General features: G+C 45.0%; 1 protein-coding gene across 1 annotated transcript; it reads left to right on the forward strand.

Annotated features, from left to right (window-relative positions):
• On the forward strand, positions 1 to 25,700 carry CF1H1orf105 (chromosome F1 C1orf105 homolog). Its single transcript, XM_032591874.1, has 8 exons — positions 1 to 75; positions 347 to 432; positions 4,517 to 4,604; positions 11,973 to 12,047; positions 18,153 to 18,220; positions 21,061 to 21,138; positions 22,596 to 22,734; positions 24,097 to 25,700. The coding sequence occupies exons 1-8, from the start codon at positions 1 to 3 to the stop codon at positions 24,286 to 24,288; spliced, it is 801 nt and encodes a 266-aa protein (XP_032447765.1). The 3' UTR covers positions 24,289 to 25,700.

Here is a 25,700-nt window from a genome sequence, read left to right on the forward strand (position 1 = left end):
ATGCATAAACAGATGGAAGTAATAAAGCAGCAAAGGGATAGAGATAGTAGAATACAAGATATAGGGGGCACCAAAGTCAGAAAACGCGAATCCACTCACTAGCTGTGTGACTTGGCAAATCATAATGCCTGAGCTCTGATCTTCTTCGTCTGTAAAGTGGAGATAACACTATTTACTCTTGGAGACTTTACGGGAGACTCAAAAGACTCAAATATAAATCATAAAAAATGTTTTGGAAAGTGCTGGCATTTGTAGAGCTGCCATTAGCCGACTTTGGTCCTGGTTTTGATGGCAATGCTCAAACGCAATAAATTCTGCAAACCGATCTCTTTCCATTTCCCTCCAGGTTTCTGTGCCAAAATTTGACAAGATCCCTTGGCTTAGTGAGGCCAGCCGCAGCAACAAGCCACTGGTGCTCAGCCTTCCCAAAAGGTAACAGCCCAGCCCCTGAGGGCAAAGGTTTCTTTTTTTTTTTTTTTCAACGTTTGTTTTTGAGACAGAGAGAGACAGAGCATGAACGGGGGAGGGGCAGAGAGAGAGGGAGACACAGAATCGGAAACAGGCTCCAGGGTCTGAGCCATCAGCCCAGAGCCTGACGCGGGGCTCGAACTCCCGGACCGCGATATCGTGACCTGGCTGAAGTCGGACGCCTAACCGACTGCGCCACCCAGGTGCCCCGAGGGCAAAGATTTCAACAAAGTCCTCACGGAAGGTGATTGCTGGGGCAGTTCTCAGAGGGGCAAATCTGGTCGGTTGAGAAACCCAAATTGAGAGCTCTAAAACCAGAAATGGCCTGGGTTTCTCAGACAAAAGTGGGCACTGAGGATAGTCTTGGCAGGGGGACGAGCTCTTAATTAACCTCCCTCTCTGCAACCATCACGCAGCAATACGGAAGAATTTTGCCCGTGGATGGCGTTCTCCACAAACTTCCCTCCCCCTCGGCATCTTACTTTTTCTCCTCATCTTTCGTTTGGAATTTTCTAATTTTAACCACCAAAAGTCTAGAACCATAAATTCCTGTCTTTGTAGAGTAGAGCTGCCTGTGTAGCACTTTGAGACACTCTCCAATCTCACCAAGCCTGACACGTCCCAACAAACTGCTATGGAACATGTTTCTCTTTTTCGAAATAGGAGGTGCCTGTGTGTTAGCAGCATGTCAGTGCTGACACGCGGAAAGAGTGGGCTTCCTCACTCCTCCTGCATTTTTGGTCCCTGGGTGTGGTGATATACCCAGCTCTGGGGAGGGAAAGGGGGAGTGTGAGGCAATGTGGGGCTGAATAGTGAACGGGAGCAATCAGAGGGAGAGTAAGGAGAGAGCAGGTCAGGAGGCAACTTCGAAAGCACTTCGTAGGTGAAGAGGGCCGGCTCTCTGGCACGTGCGACAGTTGGCTAAGGAGGTTGGAGTCTCGAAAGGAGTTTTTCCTCCTGTTGGTAAGGGTCACATACCTTCCAGCCCCGAGATAAGCGACCGCCATGAGGGACATTCTCCCCACATCCCCTGTTCAATAACATGTACCTTTGCTTTATCTCCTGCCCTTTTTCAAAGCCACACTCTCCGCAAAGAGACAGATGTGTGTATTTTCAGAGCACCTATGAAGTGCTTGTTCCGATCTGCTATTTTTACTTTATATCTAAACTCTGGCTCGTGTCTTGCTCATGTGAAATGGCCCGTGTTTGACATCTGATTAGGGTAGCAGTCCACCATTTCCATCCCACCCTCCTCCTCGTTCTCATTAGACCTGCCCCTGCAGCCAGAGGTAACGCCTCCCCGGCGGGGCTCTGTCACCCCAGCTGTCTTAGTCCCTGACTATACAGTTTGGGGTACCTACAGGGGTAGGGGACAGGAAGGGGGCTTGAAAAAGGCAGGCCCAGAATACAGCTGTGCACCCCCAGGGCCTGTTCCCTTTCACAGCCAGGGCCTGGAGTGTCAGAAGGGCCAGACTATTGGCAGCCAGCTGGGAAGGGAAGGGTCAGTTTTCCCTCCGGCCAGCTAACCTCAAGCTAGTCACAGGGAAAAATGACCTAAGTGGTCAGTGAAGCTCTACTCATTTCCAAAACTGGGAGTGTTTGGGCAGCAATCTCAGCCCTTTGGAAGAGAAATGATGCTTCCCCACCTCCAAAGACGCTGACTGGACAACAGCAGTGTGGTGCCCTGAGCCTTCAGGAAGACAACAGGAATACAAAGTCTTTGAAAGGATGGTTGGTTTGAGTAGCACCAAACAATTCTTCAAGATCAGCAACTCTTTCTCTGGCTAAAGCCCTGGGTTCCAAGCTGTTTATGTCCAGCAAAACCCTCTTCTAAGATCTCAGTAAGAAAGTTACACATGTGCTTTAAGTATTAACCTACTTTGGGACGAGCAGTTCTAACATGGAACAGCCTAAAAAAGAGGCAGAAACAGCTAGCAAAATGTACTCTGCGCACCCCCACCCGCAAACTCCTGAAACGCACCTGCAGGGCTGCAGAGGGTGAGGCCCGGCTCCCCGCACCAGTGCCTGACCTGAAGCCAAACTCATCGTGAGTCTCGAGAGCCCTCAGGTCACACTGAGGCCCTACTTCTTTGAGATTGAGTGTGAGTCTCGAGAGCCCTCAGGTCACACTGAGGCCCTACTTCTTTGAGATTGAGTGTTAAAGCAGTTCTAAGGTGTCTCTTGGTCAGCATTTGCGTGTCATGCTCAAGCCCGGCTGTTCACAAATCAAACAAAAGGCAGCAAAGGAGCTGGGTCAGACCCACCTCCCCTGCTCTCCCAGGGCCCAGGGAAATGGTGAGGAGAAATGAAACCATAAATGCCTCGGGGACCCCAAACTCCTTTCACGTGCCCGTGTTATAAATGAACAATGAACAATGAAATCTTTCCTCATTAGAGAGGAGAGGTGTTCCTGGCATTCCGAGTTTCCATTTCTGGAATGCCAGGGGCATGCACAGCGCTGCATACACAGGCAGTTTATGATGTGCAGGCCCCCTGCTGGCCTTGGCCTCTTACACTGTAATAAAATGAACCACAATAGCCGCGAGGCAGGTCACACCTGTGAAGAGAACAGATACTATCCCTGCAGCTTCACGGCTTCACCCCCTGACTAGAAAGAAAGAATGTTCCAGAGCAGTTGGAGGAAGAATATGTTCCACGGGAAGAAATGAGTGGATTCAGCATCCAGGGACACAGACTCCAAGGAAGCAGTCCAGGCATGAAAAAACCCTGCACTTCTCATGAATAACTTCTCCATAGGTCTTTTCAAGAAGGAGATCTGGGGGCATTTCACCCATTACACATCTGCTTTGCTGAACAATTTTTTAAAGCATTTCGTTTCATTTCATAGAGCAAGTGTGAGTGGGGGAAAGGGGTAGAGGGAGAGAGAGAGAAAATCTTAAGCAGTCTTCATGCCCAGAGCAGAGCCGATGCAGGGCAGGATCCCAGAACCCATGACCTGAGCCTAAATCAACAATTGGACACTTGGGACGCCTGGGTGGCTCAGTCGGTTAAGCGTCCAACTTCGGCTTAGGTAATGATGGGTCTGTGGGTTGTAGCCTCACGTCAGGCTTTGTGCTGACAGCTCGGAGCCTGGAGCCTGCTTCAGATTCTGTGTCTCCCTCTCCCTCTGCCCCTCCACCGCTTGCGCTGTCTCTCTCTCAAATGTAAATAAACATTAAAAAAATTTTTTTAAAGAATTGGACACCCAACTGACTGAGCTACCCAGATGCCCTGAACAATTTTTTTCTGCCTTAATTTGTACACTGTCTCTGACAATCCACAAGTGGCATTGGTTAGTTCAATACAAACAGGACAGAGAAGCCAGAGTGACTTAAAAGGGCAAAGCCATCTTTTAAAAGCTGCCAACTGGCCTGCACCCTTTAGGACTGGGATGGAAAACAACTTCTCAGGGAGTCGCTTGGTTTATCTCAGTTGGAAAGGAAAAAAGTGTCCTTTATTCTTCAAGTTTCTTCTGGCTGGTCTGAGACTCCAATTGACATAAGACATATTAACAAGAGAAAATCAAACTTAATTTTTTACATTCAGGAACCCACATGAGATTCCAAAGACAGTCACGCCAAATGAGGTATATACGTCATCCTGAACCAAGGAGAAGGAGGCAGGGGTTGGGGATTTCAAAGGGAAGGAAGACAATTCATAGGAAGAATGGAAAGAGTAAATGTTCAGTAAACAAATGTTTGAGGGGCCGTCCAGAAACCATGGGACACGGAGATGAATTTTAACAGACTTTGCCAAGTTCCTGCCTGTCTACCTCCCTTAGTTCATATTATACTGTAGGTATCTATGGTGACTGTGCTCTTCCTGGAGCAGGGTCTCTATCTAAACTCTTTTAGGCGCTTAGGGGGAAAGTCAAAGTTTCTTCCTGAGTCTTTTGGGCCTTGACTGTTATTAGCTCAAAATAATCTACGGGCCAAAGTGGCACATTTTGGGGCTGCTCATTCGGACCCCGGCATCTCTGAAACAACCAACGGCTTGACTCTTCAAACCAGAGACTATGATCTAACTAGCTCTTGTTTTATTACTTCAGGTCTCCTCACGCCTCTGCATTTCTGGTTTCATCTAAGAAGGATACGCATTTGCCTATTTTGTTTCAAGTTCCAGATGTCTTATCTAAGGTACTCAATTTTTTTTAATTGAAAAGAAACCCTTAGTGGTTCTAGGATGACATAGAATGTAAATGTAAAGGCATTTCCTATGTCCTTAGCAGATCATGAGCCTGGAATGTCATCACTGTCCCATAGATATTTGCCGAATGAAACAAATAAGCACCACCCACTGACCCCACCTTAAGTGAACCAGCACTGAGAATAAAGGTTACAATCATCAAAAAGCGGCGGAGGGGGGCAAATCCTATTGAAAAATATGCCCTGAGGCCTTCAGGACTTCTCAGCTGGTGTCCAGAGCCAGTCCCAGCGTCTGGAGCCTCTGACACTGTCCCATCACCGCCCTGGATCCCTCATGTGTCCCACCTACAACAACCTACACCCGTGGACTTTCATATTGTCCTCATGGCCCCTCCACCTCACAGAAATCAACTATGACCGGCTGCCAGGCGACACTCCTATATGCCACCGCCCAGAGGGTTCCTATCTTAAAGATGCGGGTGAAGTCAGCGGCGCCCTGAGACCCAGGGAGAGAGCTCCCCTGGCGTCCCAACAGTTTCTCAGCTGAAAAGTACACGTACCCACGGGGCGGCTGCTAGCGTGCCAGGGCGGGATTCCTGAGCACTTGGCACAGTGCCCCACTCGTGGTGACGCGCACCGTGGTGACAGCTCCGCTCTGCGAGCCACCATTGGGTCGGCCCTCGAGTCAAGAGGTAGACAGCTGCTTACGGAGTTATGTGGTTGAGCGCAGATAGGGAGAGGAGTGAGTCAGATACGGCCGCCGCGAACGGTGCGTGGACGGCACAGGTGCACGGCTGCCAGCAGAGGCGGCCAAAGTCCCCGAGAGGCAGGCGAGGCGAGGCGGTGGGAGGGAAAGGAGGGGTGAGCCGACAGCGCCAGGGAGTGGTTCCAGAGGAAGTGGCGTCCGCATGCGATCTGGAAGGTACTTCCACAGTGGAGGGAAGCGCCCGGGGAGCAAAGACGCGGGGCCTGAGCGTGCAGAAGGGCTTGTAAACGTCAAGGAATCATGCCGCAGCGGCGGGCTTGCAGGGAAGGGAACCAAGCAGACGGGTGGGCCCAGCGGGAGGGCAGCGGGGCCCAGGGCGAGGAGCAGCGAGGAGACGTTGCAGGTTTTCGGCGCGGGACCGACAGGGACAGGGCTGTGCTTGAGAGTCACTGCACTAATCCCCCAACACGCTGGACAGGCATGTAGGTACGAGTGACCCCATGACATGCGCCGGGGGTTCTGAGCGGGGACAGGATCCACCTGACAATTGCTGCAGAACCGGCAAAAAGCCTTCCAGTCACTGTCTCTTTGAACCTCTGATGTAGACAGGCTTTCTCCAGCCACCGAGCGCCTCCTCATCCCACGTTTGCTCTGAGTCTCTTCCGAGGCTTTAAGACTCTAAGCCCCAGACCCGCTGGCCGGGAAAGGCGGGAGAGGAAGGCGTTGATAACGACCGGGGCAGGTGGGAGGCCAAGCTTCCGCAGGGCTTAGAATTTCGTGCCTGCAGTACTCAGAAGTGGCCACTAGAGGGCAGGCAAGAGCAGGCTGAGCCAAGAAGGCCGGTCTCAGGCAGCCCTGGGGGTTCACAAATCCGTCACTCCTGCGGGGAAAGCAAAACGCCCCCGCTGCTCCCGCTCTCCTCCTGTGTCTGCGTGTGAAACACAGTTGCCAGTTGCCCCTACAGATTAGAAAGGCAAGTAGGTGTAGGGAAGACAAATCGGACCTTTTGCCGTTTTAGGGGTTTTGGCTGCGCCTGAGAGTTAAGTTGATAGGAGAAAAGCATATAAATCTATTTAATATACGTTTTACGTGACACAGGAGACCTCACAAGGAAATGAAGACCCAAAGAAGTGGCAAAACCTGAATGTCTTGTGCTGTGTTGAACAGAGAGAGCCAAACGCGGGAAAGTACCTAAAATAGACGGGGAGGCTAAAGGAAGATAAAAATTATTTCAACGAGGTCTGTGTGCACAGGATTGTACAGAGTTGGCCACCACCACGGGGGGGGGGGGGCAGCACGTGTCCCCTGTGAGGTGAACCCGGGCTCAGCCGCAGCTGCTCCTTTCTGGAAAGAAAGTATCTGGTGGGAGTGGAATGCCCTGTGGACACTCTATGCTTCTTTTATCCTCTAAATCAGGGACCCGCCAGGAGGCTGCGGTGGCCTTACAGCCAACTAGGGGCCCTGGCCTCTGGGCACAGGTGCAAAGGTCCTGCCAACTGGCTCCCTTCTTCTTCCAGTCACAGGTCAAAGGGCAGAACTCTGAACTTCCACACTCCAAGCGGCCTTCCTGCCCTGCCCAGGGGCAGTCCTGGAGCAGATGCCGTGGTCTGTGTGTCTGGAGCAGTTCTCACTAAAGAGAGACAGAAAGGAAACAGAGGCTTAGAGACTGAAAGACCCGGGAAGAGGAAGACAAACAGCAAAACAGAAACAGAGGTAGGGAGGGGGACAAAATACCAGAAAAAGGAACCACAAGAGGAGAGGCAGAGCTAATAAAGAAGAAAAGTAGAAAATGAACACAAAGAAAGCAGCCTCCACACGGCCCCATGTAAACATCCTCCGTGGAGCAGGGTCTTTACAAGGCACGACTTTCACCTGCCATTTGCAGGCATCCACTCGTGACTCCTCCTGGTGCCGTGGGCAGCCAAGCGTATTCCAGTAGCTGGACAACTGAGGCCGAGAGGTCCTTGCTCAGAGCTCCCCGCAAGGCAGAGCAGACGGATCGGGACATCTGGGGACTCCAGCTGGGGTCCCCCTGGGACCCCTTGGCCTACTTGCTGGGCTGGGTGTCACCGAGCTCAAGTTCTTGGTTACCAATGGAGCAGAAAATGCCACCCCAGTCTCTCCACGCCTGCCCCCCCACTCCCTGTCTCCTCTCTTTGATCTGGGTTTGCTGTTCTAGCCTAATGAGTCTGAGTCCAGACAAGAGCAGTATCTCTTTTGCTTTTAGCGGACCTGTGACAAAAAGCCCCCGTTAAAGACACTGTAGCAGCAGAGACTCAGCTGGGAGAATGTATAGGAGGGCAACTTACGGTTTCTTACCACCAAGGACTCGTTTGAGTGTTTCTTTCTCACTGAATCTTAAATTTTGAAAGCTTGTGATCACCACGGAAACTACTTTGCATACTCCTAGGTCCTTTTCCTCTTTATTTTTTTTTTTATTTTTATTTTTTTTAAATTTTTTTTTCAACGTTTATTTATTTTTGGGACAGAGAGAGACAGAGCATGAACGGGGGAGGGGCAGAGAGAGAGGGAGACACAGAATCGGAAACAGGCTCCAGGCTCTGAGCCATCAGCCCAGAGCCCGACGCGGGGCTCGAACTCACGGACCGCGAGATCGTGACCTGGCTGAAGTCGGACGCTTAACCGACTGCACCACCCAGGCGCCCCCCTTTTCCTCTTTATATTGATCAAGCACATGTAACAACAAAAAAAATGATTTTAAAAATGACACCACTGACCTGAAATAAAACCCAAAATTAGTAAGTCTGGACAGTAGGTGCACAGTTGTTGACAATATTTCATGTATGTTTGAAATGTTTCCTAGTCAACCATATGAGTGTTTTAAAAACCATATTCAGCTTTATTTTGGGGGCGCCTGGGTGGCTCAGTCAGTTGAGCGTCCCACTTCGGCTCAGGTCATGATCTCGCAGTCTGTGAGTTCGAGCCCCATGTCGGGCTCTGTGCTGACAGCTCAGAGCCTGGAGCCTGCTTTGGATTCTGTGTCTCCCTCTCTCTCTGACCCTCTCCCGCTCATGCTCTGTCTCTCTCTCTGTGTCAAAAATAAATAAACATTAAAAAAATTAAAAAAAAAACATATTCAGCTTTATTCTCTAATTGAGATGGCTGTTATTATCAGATAGCAGGAAAATGTGTAATTATCATAGGTTTTTTTTAATATTGAAAATACCTCTCTGATCACCACCTTTTTCAAAGAGATCTAGGAATCATTACACCCTCATATGGGTCCTAAGAGTCCACTTTCTCCCTGAGGAAAGATGGTCTTCATTTGACCCTTTATCTAAGGAAATTCTGACTTACTGAAACTAAATACATGGGCTGACAAGTCTCTTAACCCTTCTGGACCACAATTTCCTCACTGCATCCATTGAAAGAGTTGAATTAGAGGTGACCAATGAGGTGTCTCTCATTTAAGGCAAGAGCAGAAAGGAGAAAAGGAACAGAGGTGTCAAAAGGCAGGAAGGTTGGAGGCAAATTTGTCAGTGCTCCTCAGACATGCTTCTGATAGCTGTTTCTAAAATGACCATCTGGTGCTTACATTTTTGGTTTTTGTTATGTGGAGAGGTACGTGTGTGTGTGTGTGTGTGTGTGTGTGTGTGTGTGTGTGACACACACAGAGAGAGGGAGAGAGAGAGGTGGAGAGAGGGAGAGGAAGGGAAACATACTTCTCTGTTTCTTTATCAAAGATTCAAGGAGGCCAAGGACTTAGGGGATGAGCCAGAGCTTAGGAAACTCACCAGATATTAACCTCCAATATCAGGATGTGTCCGGTTGTGAAATGGGAAGCGGGGCTTCTGGGCCTCAACCCAAGGGTGCTTCATTCCTCAGCCGGGCTACAGAAGGTTGCTCTCACTTTCTCATCACAGCTTCCATCTGCTATCCTGGGGACAGCTGCCTGGAAAATGAGAACCCCATTAACATTTCAGAGCTGCTTTTCTTGGTGGCTCTGGCTCCACAGGTGACATAACCAGGGGCCTGTGCTCCAAACCACCAGACAATTCACTCTCCAGTCCTGCTACTGCTGCTGAGCTGGCCTTAAGGAGACCAAGAGTGAGAAGCAGATGCTACAGAAGCTTCCAGGGCTAGGAAGGAAAGCAAGGCAGGAAGGAGGAAGCTGGGGCCTACAGGGCATGGAATCCCAAATTGTTTGGGATTCGAAAACAAGGAAGTTTTCGACTTCCTTGTACACACATATGTGTATGTATAGGTGATACTTTAAAACACTTACAGTGATTCATCCATTCAACCAGCCTGTGTTGAATGCCTACTGTGTACCAGATTCTGTGATGGGCTCTAGGGATGCAAAGATCTTTGACACATGTTTTTGCTTTTCAAGAACTCTCAGCCTGGTGGAGGAAATAACCCTATTTAAAAAAAAATAAGCAGAAGAAAGAAAGAAAGAAAGAAAGAAAGAAAGAAAGAGAACAACAGTACAAAATGCAACAAAAAGCAAATATGCACCCAACTCGGAGTGCATGGGTGGCTCAGTCAGTTGAGTGTCCAACTCTTAATTTCGGCTCAGGTCATGATCTTATGGTTTGTGAGATCAAGTCCCCCGTCGGGCTCTGCACTGACAGCATGGAGCCTTCTTGGGATTCTCTCTCTCAAAATAAATTTTAAAACATTAAAAAAAAAAGCTATATCAAGTCTGTGACGGAATCAGAAAGGCAGGCACCCAACTCACATTAGGGTATGCAAAATGGTAAGAGGGTCAGGAGAAGGACTTTCTGAGAAAGCAAACACCGAAGCTATGTCTTAATGGATGAGGAGCTAACAAGGCTGGGCAGGACAATATATAAACCATTTTGTCTTCAGATTCTAGGGGATGACAGTCATCATGGTTATGGAACTCTGCAGTCACATCTGCAGTCGTCATTAACCTGGCAAGACCCTGCTATGCACCTTCGAGATCTCTCAAATATGTTTGTTGCTTGATTTGCGATGAACTCTAATGTAGAAGCCAGAAGTCTGGAAAAGGGGAAGGAATGTCCTGTGGGAAAGACAAGAGTCTGCTTATAACGCCACCAAAAACAAACCTGCCCAAGGATTCTCCCTTTCCCATGCCCACCTGTGCATACTTCCTTAACCCTTTAAGTGCAAATGCCACTTCTTGAAGCCTTTCCCCATTCCTGCTATGGGACGTGGTCTGTCTTTTCTGAAGGCCCAGGAGTATCATCGCTGCTTCTGTGATATCTAGTGCGTCCAACCTTGGATCACAGCTTCAGAGATGCGTCTGAGTCTCAGAACTCACAGATGGGAGGGAGGGAAGGAGGAGCCCCCAGAGGTACCACCCCCAGGGTCTCAGGGAAGATCTGGCAGAAGGTGGAATCTGCCAGAAGCCCAGAAGTCTCTGTGTCTCTGGCCCCTCTCACTCCCCACTCCCCATACCAGACAGCAGTCCACTCTCAGCTAGCCTCAGTTCCCCAAACCAATCTGCTAGGTCCTTCTTCCCTGCTGTTGTGGTGTTTCCTGGGTTGGAATGCCCTCCCCACACCTTGTTCACCCACCAACACCTACCCAAGAATTGCCTGCTCCTTTAGCCTGTCTCAGCCCTTCCCTCTATGCCCCACCCCACCCCCATCCAGGTGAGCTCTATGGCTTTTTTCAGTTTCACTGTGGCCTCAACATATTTGTCACCACACCCTCCACACCGTGTGCTTCCTTGAACACAGTCTGCAGAGTGGTAGGCCCCTTGAAGTCAGAAGCTGTGTCTTTGCTTCAGGGACCCTGGTACCTAACGAATGGACAAATGAATGAATTTGTATTTTTCCCTGGCCTTCCTTAGGGCCAGAAAATGTCTTATTCATCTTTGTGGCCCCGGCCCAGCACCCTCCACAGGGTGGCCTCACAATAAATGTCCGTTGTTGAATGAATGAATCAAGTTGTTCACACTCATGCTTTAACATACCAACCCACAACATTGTAATACTCAGTTGATTCTTTTTAAATGGCCTATAAAAATGAAATGTATTTTAAATATTTGTCAAAAGAATCCAACTTTGTCCCTAGTTTTCAGTCCTCAAACCTTCAGTAATAATGCCTTGTCCAAACGCTTTGTGTCTCTCAGAGGACGAAGCTACTTGTGGACCAGTCCACTGAGGGTCTTAGGAGCACACCCCAGGTACCCCCCTATGCTGCATAGGTGTATTCCTCCTCTTCCCATTTCCTATCCCTCCCGGCAGCAGGAAGGGGTCAGGGCACGGTGTACACACACGTACTAACAGGTCAACAGACAATCAAATGACAGGAAAGGGTGTCAATTCATAGTCATTTTCTGTTTGTCCCTGTGACCCCTCCCCCCCATATTATACACGTTCTATGAACCTGCCTCGTGACTCTGAGGTCAGTGTGAGCGAAAAAGGGTAAGCTGTGCCTGTACTACTGTATGCAGGGGTCCTGAGGTCACTGACTAGTCTGTGGCTCACCCCCCTGCCTCAACTCTTTCTGAACCTACCAGCTGCAGCCAAGCCTGGACTCCGTGTCCACCCGGGATGGGGCTGAGACCAGAGACTCCCTCTCTGTTTTATGGAAGGAATAACTGTTACCTCTCTTACTCCTCCACCCCTTTCCCCTTCTTTGTTGCCCCAGATACCCCCACCATTTCCTTACCTCTCTCTGTTTCTCTCTCTCCTCAGGCCAGGAGGGACAAGAGTAACCCCATGCTGATCAGAAGCAAGCAGCTATGTTCCACATGTCAAGAAATAAAAATGGTAGGTCAGTGGGATGACAGAAGGAGCTGGGGCATCCCAGGGCACAACAATATCCCTTCCCCACCAGAGCCCAGTGATGTGAGACCATGCTTTTTGCAGGGAAGACCTTGATAAGGGCTGCAAATAAGTACCTGTTGGCCCTGGGGGCACTATTACCTGACACGATATGATAAACCCTCCCCATTTTCAACAAACCAAAAGATAAATTAAGGCAGATGAGTCAGAGGGAAAGAGATGAGATGAGTCACTTTACTTTGAGATAACCTCACACCTATAGTGGTTCAGGAGATTATGGAACTTCTCCCCCCTCAAATTTCCCCAACACAACACAACATAACACAACACAACACACACACATACACAATCTGCCTCTACCATTACAGTCATGAAACAAGCAGTTTAATCTTTGGGTCTATCAATTCAACCAGCACCTCAGCATAAAGGCTAAGGAGAGATTCTATAGTAGTTTCTAGCTAGTGGGAGGTGTCTGTAACTGGGGATGCAGAATGGTGGGGAATGAAGGAGTATTAAGAAAAGAAAGAGGAGGGGCGCCTGGGTGGCTCAGTCCATTAAGCATCTGACTCTTGATTTCGGCTCAGGTCATGATCTCATGGTGCGTGAGTTCCAGCCCTGAGTCAGGCTACACGCTGACAGTGCGGATCCTGCTTGGGATTCTCCCTCTCCCTCTCTCTCTGCCCCTCCCCCCACAACAAAAATAAACTTAAAAAAATCTTTTTAATTAAAAAGAAAGAAAGAGGACAGCAAGGGGAAATGGAGGACACAAGGACAAAGCCCTGCCATCTGTCAGAGCTGCCGCAGAAAGAGGCCCGTGTCCGCACCGTGTCCGCACGGATGCCATACAGGTCAGAGTTAGGACTTGGGTCTGTTTAAGGGTTAGGGTTAGGGCCAGTCCGGCTTGGGTCAAAGGTTAATTTTACTAAATGGTTAGGTTTAGGGTAGGAGTTGAGCAGGGTCTCTACAATTCTGATATCCGATGATTCTCCTTTGACTCTGGGCTGATGTGCAACAAGAGGAGGGGCCAGGAGTGGAAGACAAACAGGTGACAGGTGACAGGCTCCTTCGACATGTTAATGGCAAAAGTGCTTTGACTACTGGGATATGAAAGAGACCGGCAGTTTTGTGAAATTTTTGTGTGGGATTCGGAAATGTAACTGAGCTACCAACAGAAGTGTATCTGAATGTTACAATCTGTGTTCATGTTCTACTTCATGAGGATCACAGTGTTCAATGTTAGCACCATCAGAATCTGGGAGACTGGGATTGGGACTTCTCCTGGTCTTATTCCTGGAATCACTGTGTCCACATTTAGAATGCACTGACCCGGGGGCCCCAGCCGGCTTGGCCAGCTGGCTCACTTGGAACTTCGGCACTGTTCTCTTTCTCAAGACCTCTTTGACCTTTGCCCTTGCCCGGACCTGACTGGAGTAGAACCAAATGCTGTGGTTTTACCGTTTGCTGCAGATCCCCGAAAGAAGGACCTCAAACACGAAAGTCAGAACCAGTGCACGCACATCTGATGGGAAACTATAGAAAGTTAGAAAATGAGCATGAAATATCCCTGCTTCACTATGTGCAATAGAGCCTCAAGCTCCTCCTGGGGTTGGGGGTACTGCATAGCTGCTGGAGTCACTGAGACCCCCACCCTCCTTTCTCAGGAGGGGGTTGGACATAGTTGCTGGGGTAGATAGAGAAAGAGTCCTAGAAATAGAAGCAACTTCCTTGACCTGATAAAGTGCATCTCTGGAACCCACAGCTAACGTCATACTCCATGAAGAAAGACTGGGTAGTTTCCCCTTAGATCAGGAACAAGACCAGGATGTCCGCTCTTGCTACTTCTGTTTAACGTGTATTGCATGTTCCAGTTAAGGCAGTTAAGACAAGAAAAAAATAAATAAAAGGCAACCAGACTAGAAAGGAAGACATAAAACTATATTTGCAAATGACATAATTTTATATACATAAAGTCCTAAGGGACCCACAAAAAAACAATTAAAACTAATACATGAGTATAGCAGAGTTACAGGATACAAGATAGTATACAAAAATCAATTCTATTTCTATATATTACCAATGAACAATTCAAAAATGAAATTAAGAAAACAATTCCATTTACAATAGCATCACAAAATTAAAATACTTAGGAATAAGTTTAACAAAATAAATGCAAGGCTTGTACATCAGAAGCTATAAAATATCATATAAATAAATTTTAAAAGACCTAAACAAATGGAAAAAAAACCATAATTACAGGTTGGAATGCTTGGCATTGTTAAGCTGGCAATACTCCCAAATTGGTCTACACATTCAGTGCAATCGTTCTCAAAATCTCATATGAGTTTTTTGAAGAAACCAACAAGCAGATCTTAAAATTCATATGGAAATGCAATAGATGCAATATAATTAAGACAATCTTGAAAAAGAAGAACAAAGTTACAGGACTCACACTTCCTGATTTCAAAACTTACTATAAAGCTACAGTAATCAGGACTTTGTGGTACTGGCCTAAGGATAAACATATAGATCAGGGGGACAGAATTGAGAGTCCAGAAATAGAACCTTACATTTTTGAACAGTGAAAAAAATTAACGGGAAAAAATCAAATTTAATTACATACATCTGGAGTCTCCATAAGAATTAGAATAAGAGGTCCCAAACAGCTAATTTTTAACAAAGGTGTCAAGACAATTTAATATAAATGTAATTTACGTTTACATAAATTAATGTAAATGGTACCTAGACAACTGTATATTCACATGCACAACAACGAAGCTGTGCCCTTCCTCACATCATATAGAAAAAATAACTACAAATGGATCAAAGACCTAATTGTAAGTGCTGGAACATAAAACTTCTAGAGGAAAACAGGTGTAAATCTTCATGACCTTGAATAAGGCAATGGTTTCTTAGATATGTTACCAAAAGCACAAATAACAACAAAAATACATAAATTCAACTTCATCAAGCTTAAAAACTTTTTTGCTGCAAAGAACACCATGAAGGACATGAAAACACAACGCACAGAATGGGAAAAAAAAGAATCCAAAATATACCCAAAAAAACCCTATTTACAACTCAACAATAAAAAACAAACATCCCGCTTTCAAATTGGACAAGAAATTTCAAAAAACATTTCTCCAAAGAAGATATATAAATGGCCAATGAACACATGAAAAGATCCATAACATCATTAGCCTTTAGGAAAATGCAATCAAAACCATAATGAGATATTATTTTATATCCACAAGAACAGCTGTAATAAAAAAGTGGACAACAGCAAGTGTTGACAAGGATATGGAGAAACTGGGACCCCCACACATGGCGGGAATGTAAAACAATGCAGCTGCTTTAGGAAACAGTTTGGCAATTCCTCAAACTGTAGAGTCACCATACAACCCACCAATTCCATCCTAGATATATACACAAGAGAACTGACAACATATGTCCATACACAAACTTGTACAAGGATGTTCATAGCAGTGTTATTCATAATAGCCAAAAAATGAAAATACCTCAACGGTCTATCAACTGATAACTGCATAAACAAAATGTGATTCAATCCATACAATGGAATATTATTCAGCCATGAAAAGAAAGTACTTCTATATGCTACAAGCTTGAAAACATTTCGTTATGTACAAGAAACCAGGCAGTAAAGGCCATGTGTTATATTAATTTCATTATATGAAATGTCCAGCATTGGCAAATCTATAGAAATAGAAAACGGGTAATGGTTACCAAGGACTTGAAGAATGAGTGCTAATGAGGACAGAGTTTCTGGGCTGATGAAAATCTTCTGGAAGTAGATAGTGGCAATGGTTGTCCGACTTTGTGACACTACATCTCAGTTGTACGCTGAGATGGTGAGTCTTATGGTGTCTGGATTTACAAAAAGATGAGCACTAGAAAAATATTTTAAAAAATAAAAGCATAAAGTGGATGAATACCGAAAACAGAAAAATCCTAAACAGGACCTGGCATGTATAAACTACTAATATACCTGCACGAGTACCCCACACCAGGAGCTCAACTATTTAGTGTGGAAGTAACGCCTACTGAAAGTTATGGTTGTGAGTCACCAGGGGTATCCGCCTAACTTTTATGTAAACTGTCTCTTGCCACTTCTCTGCTCCAAACAGCTGAGCTTCCCCTTAAAACATCTATTTTGTAGTCCTTCTGTTATCTGCATTGTTCTCTAATACACGCTTTCAAGCCCCTTCAAAGTAGGATGTCAAGGTGAACATACTGTAGGAAGTTAGAGGCATTCTCTAACATATGTAAATTAACTGGTTTCAAAAGTCTATGTAATTCAGTTCATTGAAACAAATATGTATTGATTGCTTACCATGGGCCAGGTGCTTAGGCTATGAAGGCAAAACAAGTAAATAAAAGAATAAGACATAAGCCTTGCCTTTAAGGAGCCAACAGATAAACAAATAATGACAATAAAATGATGAATAGAAACAGAAATGGACCCAGTGGGCCGAGCATGGAAAGTGGATATCCAGGAAGTCTTCCAAGAAGAAGACCATGCAGGGTTTTCAAGACTGAATAGGAGTTGACCACATGACGCACTTCTTCTCAGGGACAAAATGGTAGCTTTGTTCTGGGGGAGCCCCTGTAGCCCACTCATGCATACAGTAGTACTAGCTGGATTTAGGGGCTTTTGAAAAGGGGTCATGCTAATCAGGAGAAGGTAGAGAGTTTCCTCCATATTTCTTTGGAACGGAGCCAACTTCAGAAGAAACTTGGAAAAAAGCAGTGTGTCTCCTTCATTCTCATCCCTTCTATGTATCTAGAAACCTCTTCTCAGGTTCTCACCGAAGTCTTTGCTGCCCTCACCACTCCCAGATGCTCCGGTTACCGGATCATTCCTTCTTCCCCCTCCCCTCACTTTCCCTCAACTAAAGAGTTACAACAATCTGCTTAAATACAGTAGGTGCTTGGCATTTCTATAGATTTAATATTTCAGATTTTTCTCTATTTGCAAGCACTTCTGAAGGTCCTTAATTTGCAGTTTTGTTGTGTCATAAGTTTATTTATTTTTTTAGTTTTGAGAGAGAGAACAAACACAAGCAGGGGAGGTGCAGAGAGAGAGGGAGACACAAAACTGAAGCAGGCTCCAGGCTCTGGGCTGTCAGCACAGAGCTGGACATGGGGCTTGAACTCACAGACCTTGAGATCATGACCTGAGCTGAAGTTGGATGCTTAACCACTTTACCACTTAACCGCTTAACTGACTGAGCCACCAGGCACCCTTTCTCTGTCATGAATTCAAATCACAAGTCACTCAATGAGTAGCCCAGCTGAACATCTGGACTCACATTTTGTTACTGTCTTTTCATTGTCATGGCTACAATACCTTTTGAGAAATAATGGGGGGAATATGATTCTCAGTGAAAGCCTGAGCCCCAAAAGAAAACCAATGTCTAGTGCTAGTAACAAACCTGGAAAAGTTCAAGAAAATAATGTCTTAATCGGGAATACTGTAACCGTATAATTTATTTTAGTCCTATGTGAAGGACACACTTAAAACTTTCCAGTGTGCTTCAAAAGGGGTTCATTCATTTCACAAATTTGATCAACAAATACTTCTTAAACAGTCACTATGTTAGGACCTGGAAGTACAAAAACAGAGACATGTGGTGAGGCTGAAAGTCTATGAGGGAAACCAGACATCAAGCAAGTAAATACAATAAAAACCTTAGGAATATTCTGATAGAGGAAGCCTAGGGAACAGTGAGAATGGAAGGCAGAGGACTACCTAACAGTGGTCCGGGAGTCAGTGGTGTCTGTGAGGGGCTGACAGGTGCTCTGAGACCTGAAGGATATGGGAGGTGAGCTCCACGAAGAGAATGGGAGGGTTTACCAATCTTGAGGTTTCTAACTTTAAAAGCTGATAACCTGGGAAGAGCATAGACCTTATGAGTTGTGGGTAGGTGATCCCCTCTGGTTTATTCATGTCACAAAAGAATATGTGAATGATTCTAATACTAGATACAACTTGAGTTCGTTAAGGTGGTGCATTATTTATTTAAATTGGAATAGAGGTTGGGGCACTGCTCTAAATGAGATTTTCTTCCTCAGGTACAACCAAGAACTTTGATAATCCCTCATAATCTGAAGCTATCCTTTGAGAATTTAATGAGTCATAGGTAAGTCTAAGATTTCAATCTGGACATCATTTTAATTCTTATTACATCAGTTTGGGGACACAGGACAGTGGATTGAGAAACATAGGAAGTAGAATGTTCAGGGAATGCTTAGAGAATAGGCTTCTTGACCGGTTTCATTTCCTGTTTAAACAAGATAGTTAGACCAAAATCATTGTTTTCATCCTTTTGCTTGAACAACTATTGAAATTATGGTAGAAAGTATAATCTGCCTTTCCACCTCCCCAAGAACAGTGCGAGGGGGAGGAAAGAAGATTCCTTTGGTAACTCAGGCAGAACTGAGTACACATTCTCCATACAGATGACTTCTGTGTTGAGAAGATATGGGAGATCCCACATAATCTGTTCTCAGTCCAGGACATCCTCTGCTACTTTTTACTGAAAAAAAAAAAAAAAATGCTGTCATCAGTTTGTGTGGTGGTCATTTGCTGCTTTCTTAATAAGGTCAAGTACATAAAAAATAAAATCCAGTCAGATTTTTGATGAGTTGGATTTCAGGGTGGTTTTTTTTTCTTCTGTATTCAGCTGTCAGAAAGGGAAGAAAGACTCCATTTTTACTTCATTAAAAAACTCAAACTGCAAACTCATCCTGAAAAAGGCACCAATGTAGGTAGACTTGCTTTACAGTCATAGTCAGATTTAATGTGACCAATCAAAAAAGTTATATGTGATCTAATGACAATCTTCAACTTTTTTTCCCCATATAGAAGGAAATAATATGGGAAAACAAATAGTTGTGGGTTTTTTTGGTTTTTTTGTTTGTTTGTTTTTGGTAACCTTATGTTGGACAGCAGTAGATGCTATGATTCTTTTTATGAAATTCACTTCAAGCTGAGATGTGGACTCAGAGGCATGAAGCCCATGTCCTGGGTGCCTAGCCCCAAGAGATAGGGTCAGGGAGGAAATGGGTAGTGTATTTGAACTCGACAGGCTCCAGCACTGATAACATTGACCTACACTGACTCTATACTTTTAAAAGGCTCCTGTGAGACCATAATAAAAGGAATTCGACTAAATATTATTTATCAACTTTAAATGGAAAACTGAAATATCTAAAGTCTGAGATTTCTGAGCAAAAGTTTCACGCTCCAATGAAAGAATTTTTGAAATTTGTTGCCCCAGTTTATTTATCTTGCAAGTTTGGTATTTTAAATAAAGTCCCAAATTCCAGAATCATTAGTTGATTTTAAACAATTAGCTGATTTATTCTTTTTGAGCTAGACTAAGGGTTGAGCCAACCCTAAAATCATGTCAACACTAACCTGAAGTATCATTAGGTTCGTCATTTTTTTTTTCAATGTATTGAAGGAAAACAGACCACTTCTGTTTGAGATTTAGCTAGTGTGACTATAAAGTAAGATCCTGGTTCTGTCTGTAGCTTATTAAATTGGTCCTCACAGTTTATGAGTCTCAGGTAGAATTGTACTTACTGAAAAAATAGTTTTTAAAAAGTGACTTTAGGGTGCCTGGGTGGCTCAGTTGTTAAGCATCTGACTTTGGCTCAGGCCATGATCTCACAGTTCATGAGTTCAAGTCCCACATGGGATGAGCTTGAGTCCTGCTTTGAGTGAGCCCCGCTTCTCTCTCTCTTTCATTCTCAAAAAAAAAAGTGACTTAAATTGTAACCATTGTAAAAATTAAAGGATGTGTGTAAAATGGAAGGAATGAAGGAAAGGAATGAAAGAAAGAAGGAAGAGAGGGAAAAAGAAAGACAGAGAGGAAATATTAGTGGAGGGATATATATTTGTTGAATTATAGTGCAAACAAACCTTAAATTATTCAGTCTGACAAATACCACCTTCTGGTTTGCTCAACATGGGTGATAGAAGGGATTTTTTTTCTTAGTCCCACTGAATCCTCCAATGACAGTTGAGTAAAATAAACTGGCCAGATGGGCCATATTTTTGGTAACAAAGTAAAAATAATCTTGGAAAATCTTTGTAGAAATAGAAACCATGAAATGAGTGTAGAGACTTAGATATCCCATCAAAGTTTACAGATTTGTCAGCCTTTAGAAATTAAGCAATTTAATATAGAAATGGTTTGGGCTCATATGCGTTTTGGTCGAGGGTCACTTCCACAGCCTTAGCTGCCGGGAGAAATAGGATGTGGTGAAGACATTTTCTCTAAAATTGGAGGGTGAAATAGGGGAGGAGGATTAAAGAATGCATTTGTTGTGATGAGCACCAGGTGATTAAAATAAGAACTTTAAAAAAAACCTAAAAAAACTGTAAAAATCTGTATAAAATTTTACTTAAATTGAAGTTGGATTAACAACAAAGTGTTTCCAAATGGTTTCTGTTTTGCTTTAGTAACACTCAATAGTAGAGAAATGAGTCAAACAGAATTATATTGATGGGAATAAAAAGGGATTTTTAAAGCAAAAATACATGAAATGAAATGAGATGAGATGAGATGAGATGAAATGAGATGAAATGAAATGAAATATGAAGGTTCTAACCAAAATATTCTGCTTTGCACTTGGAGGGTAGATTACTGATCTGGAAGAGTTGTTATGTTTTTCTGGACACTGGAGGATTATTGGTTCCTTCTGTTTTTAGACCATACATGTTCTGACAGTGAATAAGATACTTTTTTTCAATGAAGTTTTTATCAAAATCCATAAAGCAAGAAGAACCTGAGATGCAGCAGCCTCTGGTCCAGTCATCTCGCACTGCGGCCAAGCGGTCTAAGCGCCAGGTTAACAGGTGCCAGACTCAAGACAGCATCTGTGTTTTAAAATGTATAAAGGTACATTCCTTTAGTTATGTGACCGAGCTTTGGTCACATAACTAATGTGTTTTCTTGCTTCTTCCGAACAGAATGATGAGTCGTCCTCCACCCAAAGCCAAGACTGAATCCAAACATTCCTGTAATGACATCTCAACAGGTTTGCATTTTTAGAGTACTTGTATTGGGGGACATACAACCCCCACAGTAGTAGGATGAAAAGTTTAATCCCTAAAATAGGTTCTAAATTATCTGAACACGTTCCCACTGTCTGCCCCTTTCTCTTTTCACATGCTGCTTATGGCCTGTTTCACATGCTGCTTATGGCCTTGACATGCTCCCTTCACACCAGCCCACCTGTCCCCTCCCCAGGCTTCACTGGCCTTTATCTATGCCATTTTCCTTCCTCGGTCCTCTCCATGCCATACGGCCCCGCCTCATTCTTTCTAAAGAGCCCCATAATCTACTTGCTGAAGAATCTTCATGAAAATGGGGCACAAAGTAGATCATCCCATCTCAGGCAGTCCTAACAGTACCAGTTAATGTGGGGAAGGAGTTGCATGCCCACAACCCTGGAATGGCCTCGCCAAAGGCCTGAACCTTCCACCCCACAGGCTTCCTAAACCACCTGCCTTCTCCTGGCAGCAGCCCTGTGTTATTCTTATGTCCACTTGCTATTAATAGAAAAAAAGGATACCATCTAACTCCAGCTTCAGTGTTGACCTGTGTCTCATCTTCTAGAGAAGCCAACACTGCGTTGGTGAAGGTGGGTGTGGGTCATTCCTTGGGGTGGTACAACTCAGGGGTTTAGTGCAGCATAGGCTATCATTTTAGCGACTTTATCCATCGTCTCACATGCTCCCGTATTAACTGAAGCCACCTCCAATTTTTCTTTCATTCGATACACACAGTAAGGCAAATCAGGGTCACTTTCTATGCTTATTCAAGTGGAAAAGTCTGAGCTCCGTCTTGGGAGGCTTCAGGGGCACTAGAGCCAGAACTGCCTGAGAAGGCATCCAGAGACGAAATGTGAAGATAGAAGGGGTATCCTGCTGGGATGGTAAAAGGTAAACAGCTGAGGTTTGGAGACATTCATGTGAGTGCGGCCAAAGGCTGCCAAGTCCCAGTGAACCCCTTCTTAGGTAGCCACAAATACCGGCCTCGGTCATGGCTCTCATTTAGCCCCAGGGTCTGAAGGGCCTCGAGCTAAGAGCATCCACCCAAGGAAAGAGCACACTCTGCTGTTCACCGGTTCGCAACCACCTCATTTTCTTGAAGCCAGAAGAACACTGGGTGACCGACATGTACAGCCGGTCACGGTGTTCTCTGTTCCAGTCACACACTCGTTCTGAGTTTACCCTGAACCTGGACTTTTTCAGGCCTGCCTCACAAAGGAGTAATACACACACACACACACACACACACACACACACACACACACACACTTACATGCCCTTCCCTCAGCAAGAATGTTTATTTTGTAATTCTATAGGGCAGTGCGATAAGATGCCTTTCATCAATTTATTAATGCTGGGAGTATATTTCAATTACCGATGTAAGAGCCAGACTTTGTGTACATAACATGAGCACATTATGTTCTTGGACGTATTATGGCTCTTGCCCCTAGAGTCCATCCAAGGGCAGCAGTCTTGGAGGAGGACTTCAGGGAGAGTGCTTACGGAGCTGGCTATGAGCTAAAGCCTGGTGGACCTACTGTGACATCTCTAAGCTTCACTTCGGTTATTCTAACCTTCCCCGAGGTGTTTGTAAAAGCACCAGCCTAGAAGCAATGAGGCCTGGCTTCAGCGCCTGGGCTTGCTGTACAGGACTGGCTAAATTGTTTAAACGGTCTGGGCCTCCGTATTCCCACCTGTAAAACCAGAGAAGCGTTCTGCCTGCCCACCACCTCGCCCCCGCACCTGAGAGTCAGACACTCAGTACAAGCAGCCTTCACCTTTGATCAGCCCAGAGCAACTGCTGACAGGGCTCTGGCCCCAGCGGTTTATAAAGCTGAGACGCGTCCCTGCCAAAGCACCTGCTGCTTGCTGCCGAAGCTGCCGCCCGCCTGTGTGATACCGCCTGTGGAAACGCTCCAAGTGCCAGAAGGCTGACTCACCCCCGTGAACGTTCCTGCCGGTCACTGCCTAACTCTTCTCATCGATGACAACCGCGACTTCTAGTATTTTTCTGGAGTCAGCTAACCTTTATATGTTATCAGTAATTATCGGTAAGAACCAAGTAAACGGAAAGAGCCCATCTCTGTAAGTGATGGGGATTTCTTCTAGTTCACTTACATTGACTCTGGCGTTTCATGACACAGGCTCTTGTTGTCGGTAAACATCAGTAGAGATGCAAACCCCCTGAGTTGGCCGACCACCTGGCACAGTGAGGGGACACTGAGCTAGGATTAAAGAGAGCTGGATTCTGGTCCTCAGTCCATCAGTGCCTGTGACCCTGGACCTCTGTTTCTTCATTCCAGTGACGAGACTGAACCGGATCCTAGGTCTGTGGTCTTGTGACATCTCTTATCTCTCACTCAGCTGGAGCGAGGAGCTTTCCAGAGAATTCAGGACTCCTAAGTCCCTTACATTCAGTGACTTCCAATAGAAAGATGTTATTTCATGCACTAATTTACTTTCCTTCAAGCAATGTGTCTTTTGGAAAAGTTGAAGATTAACCAACTTTTTTGTAACTAGAATCACGTTTGAAGAAGAGGTCAGGATGATGAGGAATTTAAGGAACCCAAATTAAATCATTTCATAAAATGAAGGTTCGTTTTGACATGCAAGTACTATTGCAACTTTTTGTAAGATCATGTGAGTCTGTTTGTTTGAAGACAGAACCATATAAGTGTCCCTGAAAAGTCTTCTAAGCATCGAATCCTTTTTCCTTTGACTCACATTACAACTGCAGACACATTTTATATTCACTTTTTATTTAATTGGCCACAACTTTTAATACTTGAGTTTTGCTTCTAGGTACTCTTTTCTGACCTCCTTGACAAGATTTGTAGAAGCTTAAAGATGGTTCTCCTAAAAGGAATTCTTATGTGAACTTTGAATCTGTTTTATAAGGTTGAACAAAAGCCTTTGGTGACCTTTAGATACTTTGAATTTCTTTAAAAATAGATTCTAAGAAGCCCTTGCTTTTCCTTCTTTTTGCACCATCCCCCAGAGAGCATTCACTACAGACTGCCCATTCTGGGCCCCAGGACAGCTGTCTTCCACGGACTGTTGGCAGATACCTACAAATCTCTGCGGGAGACACAGCTCTCTTCCTTGCCCGGAAAGGAGCCGGTAGGCAAGACAATGAGGCAATGAGTGGTTGGAGCTCATCCTCTTCCAGACTCACCAAGAGAAAACAAGTTAACCAAGCCTGTTTCTGACGCTAGCGCATTCTCATAAATAGTCGCCAAAAAGGTGACTCACTTTTGCCTTCCTGGGAGTTGCTAGAATTCTAGCTCTTGACAATCTTCTTCTCACTTTTCCTAAAGACAAGTGGTCTAATTTACAAGATGATAAAGACTTGCTGATTCAAGTGGAACATTTCAAGTGTCATCCATTTTATTTTTTTAGGATTCATAATTGTGGTGTAATAGACAACACCCTTCTGTTTCTAAGACGTGAATTTCCTGTGAAAATTATTTCAGCTCTTCTTCAGAGCAGAGGGCTGGAGATGGCTCTGGGAAGTCCCTCAGTGGGTTAACCTATTATGAATACATAATGAAAGGGAAATGGAGGTCACCTTTCTGTCCTTATCTCTGTCAGTTAACTGGCAGATGACAAGAGGATACTGTGATGCAATGGGGAAAATGGCAAGTGGTTAGTGGTTGCAACCGTCAAGGACAGGAACCGTGCCTTGTCTTGCCCCGCTCACGTGATGTCATTTAGCGCCCTGTGTATAATCAGATATTCATCTAATCTTTGCTCCATCGTGTCTAAACCATGTGCTTGTATTTTGTCATTTTGTTACTTTGGTTTGAGAATGTACACCTTCAGCTTTGTCTTGGTCCATGTGTCAGCAGTGTGAGGGAGACAGAAGAAAACTCTAGGCTTACAAATATCGTATTTATAGGCACAAGTGGTCCATACCCACCTTCAGGCTCATATATAAAAGGTCCCTTCCCTTCTTTAGGGTGCAATAGCCTTGTAGAATCCCCAAATCCTGGCTAAATGGACGCTGGGCCAACATGCGAGAACCAACCTCTGTGCTGACTGTATTTGAAGAACAGGCTTCAGGAATCTTTAACAAATGGCCTGGTACCTAAATTGACCTCATTTCTTATACACACACACACAAACCCCTCCAAAACCAGTAAAACTTGATCGATTGCCCTATGTTTCTGGTAGGCTACGATTCTTGGTTTCAGTTCACTTAGGGTTCAGTAATTCCGGAAGTAATACGCACTTCCTCTCAGAGCACACATGAATCATGATTCCACTTCAGATCATTGCCAAAGGACAGACAAACCATGGATAAAAATGTTTCTTTCTTCTTTTTTGCTTTGCAAATGAACATATCCAGTAAAAGCATTTGGGGTATCTGTACCCCTGAATTAGGGAGAAATACATGTCCCAAGCACAATTATTTGGAGTTTTTGAGGTAATTTGAATATTATATGCTTAGTCAGGTAGACTGCTTCCTAAATCTCAAGAAGTCCCCATCTGGAGTACAAGGGTGTTTCCAAAATCTCATCAAGAAGAATAACGTTCTGGTGTTTGCCAGTGTTCTA

The sequence above is a fragment of the Lynx canadensis genome, chromosome F1 (assembly GCF_007474595.2).
Source record: "Lynx canadensis isolate LIC74 chromosome F1, mLynCan4.pri.v2, whole genome shotgun sequence".
Classification (NCBI taxonomy): domain Eukaryota; kingdom Metazoa; phylum Chordata; class Mammalia; order Carnivora; family Felidae; genus Lynx; species Lynx canadensis.

What these genes read in the sequence shown, in the direction of transcription:
- CF1H1orf105 (XM_032591874.1), top strand. Translation starts at nt 1, where the DNA reads ATGCATAAACAGATGGAAGTAATAAAGCAGCAAAGGGATAGAGATAGT. An exon ending in GAGAATTTAATGAGTCATAG is followed by an intron (nt 18,221 to 21,060) that starts GTAAGTCTAAGA and finishes TCTTCCGAACAG; the next exon opens with AATGATGAGTCGTCCTCCAC. An exon ending in TAACCTTCCCCGAGGTGTTT is followed by an intron (nt 22,735 to 24,096) that starts GTAAAAGCACCA and finishes CTTTAAAAATAG; the next exon opens with ATTCTAAGAAGCCCTTGCTT.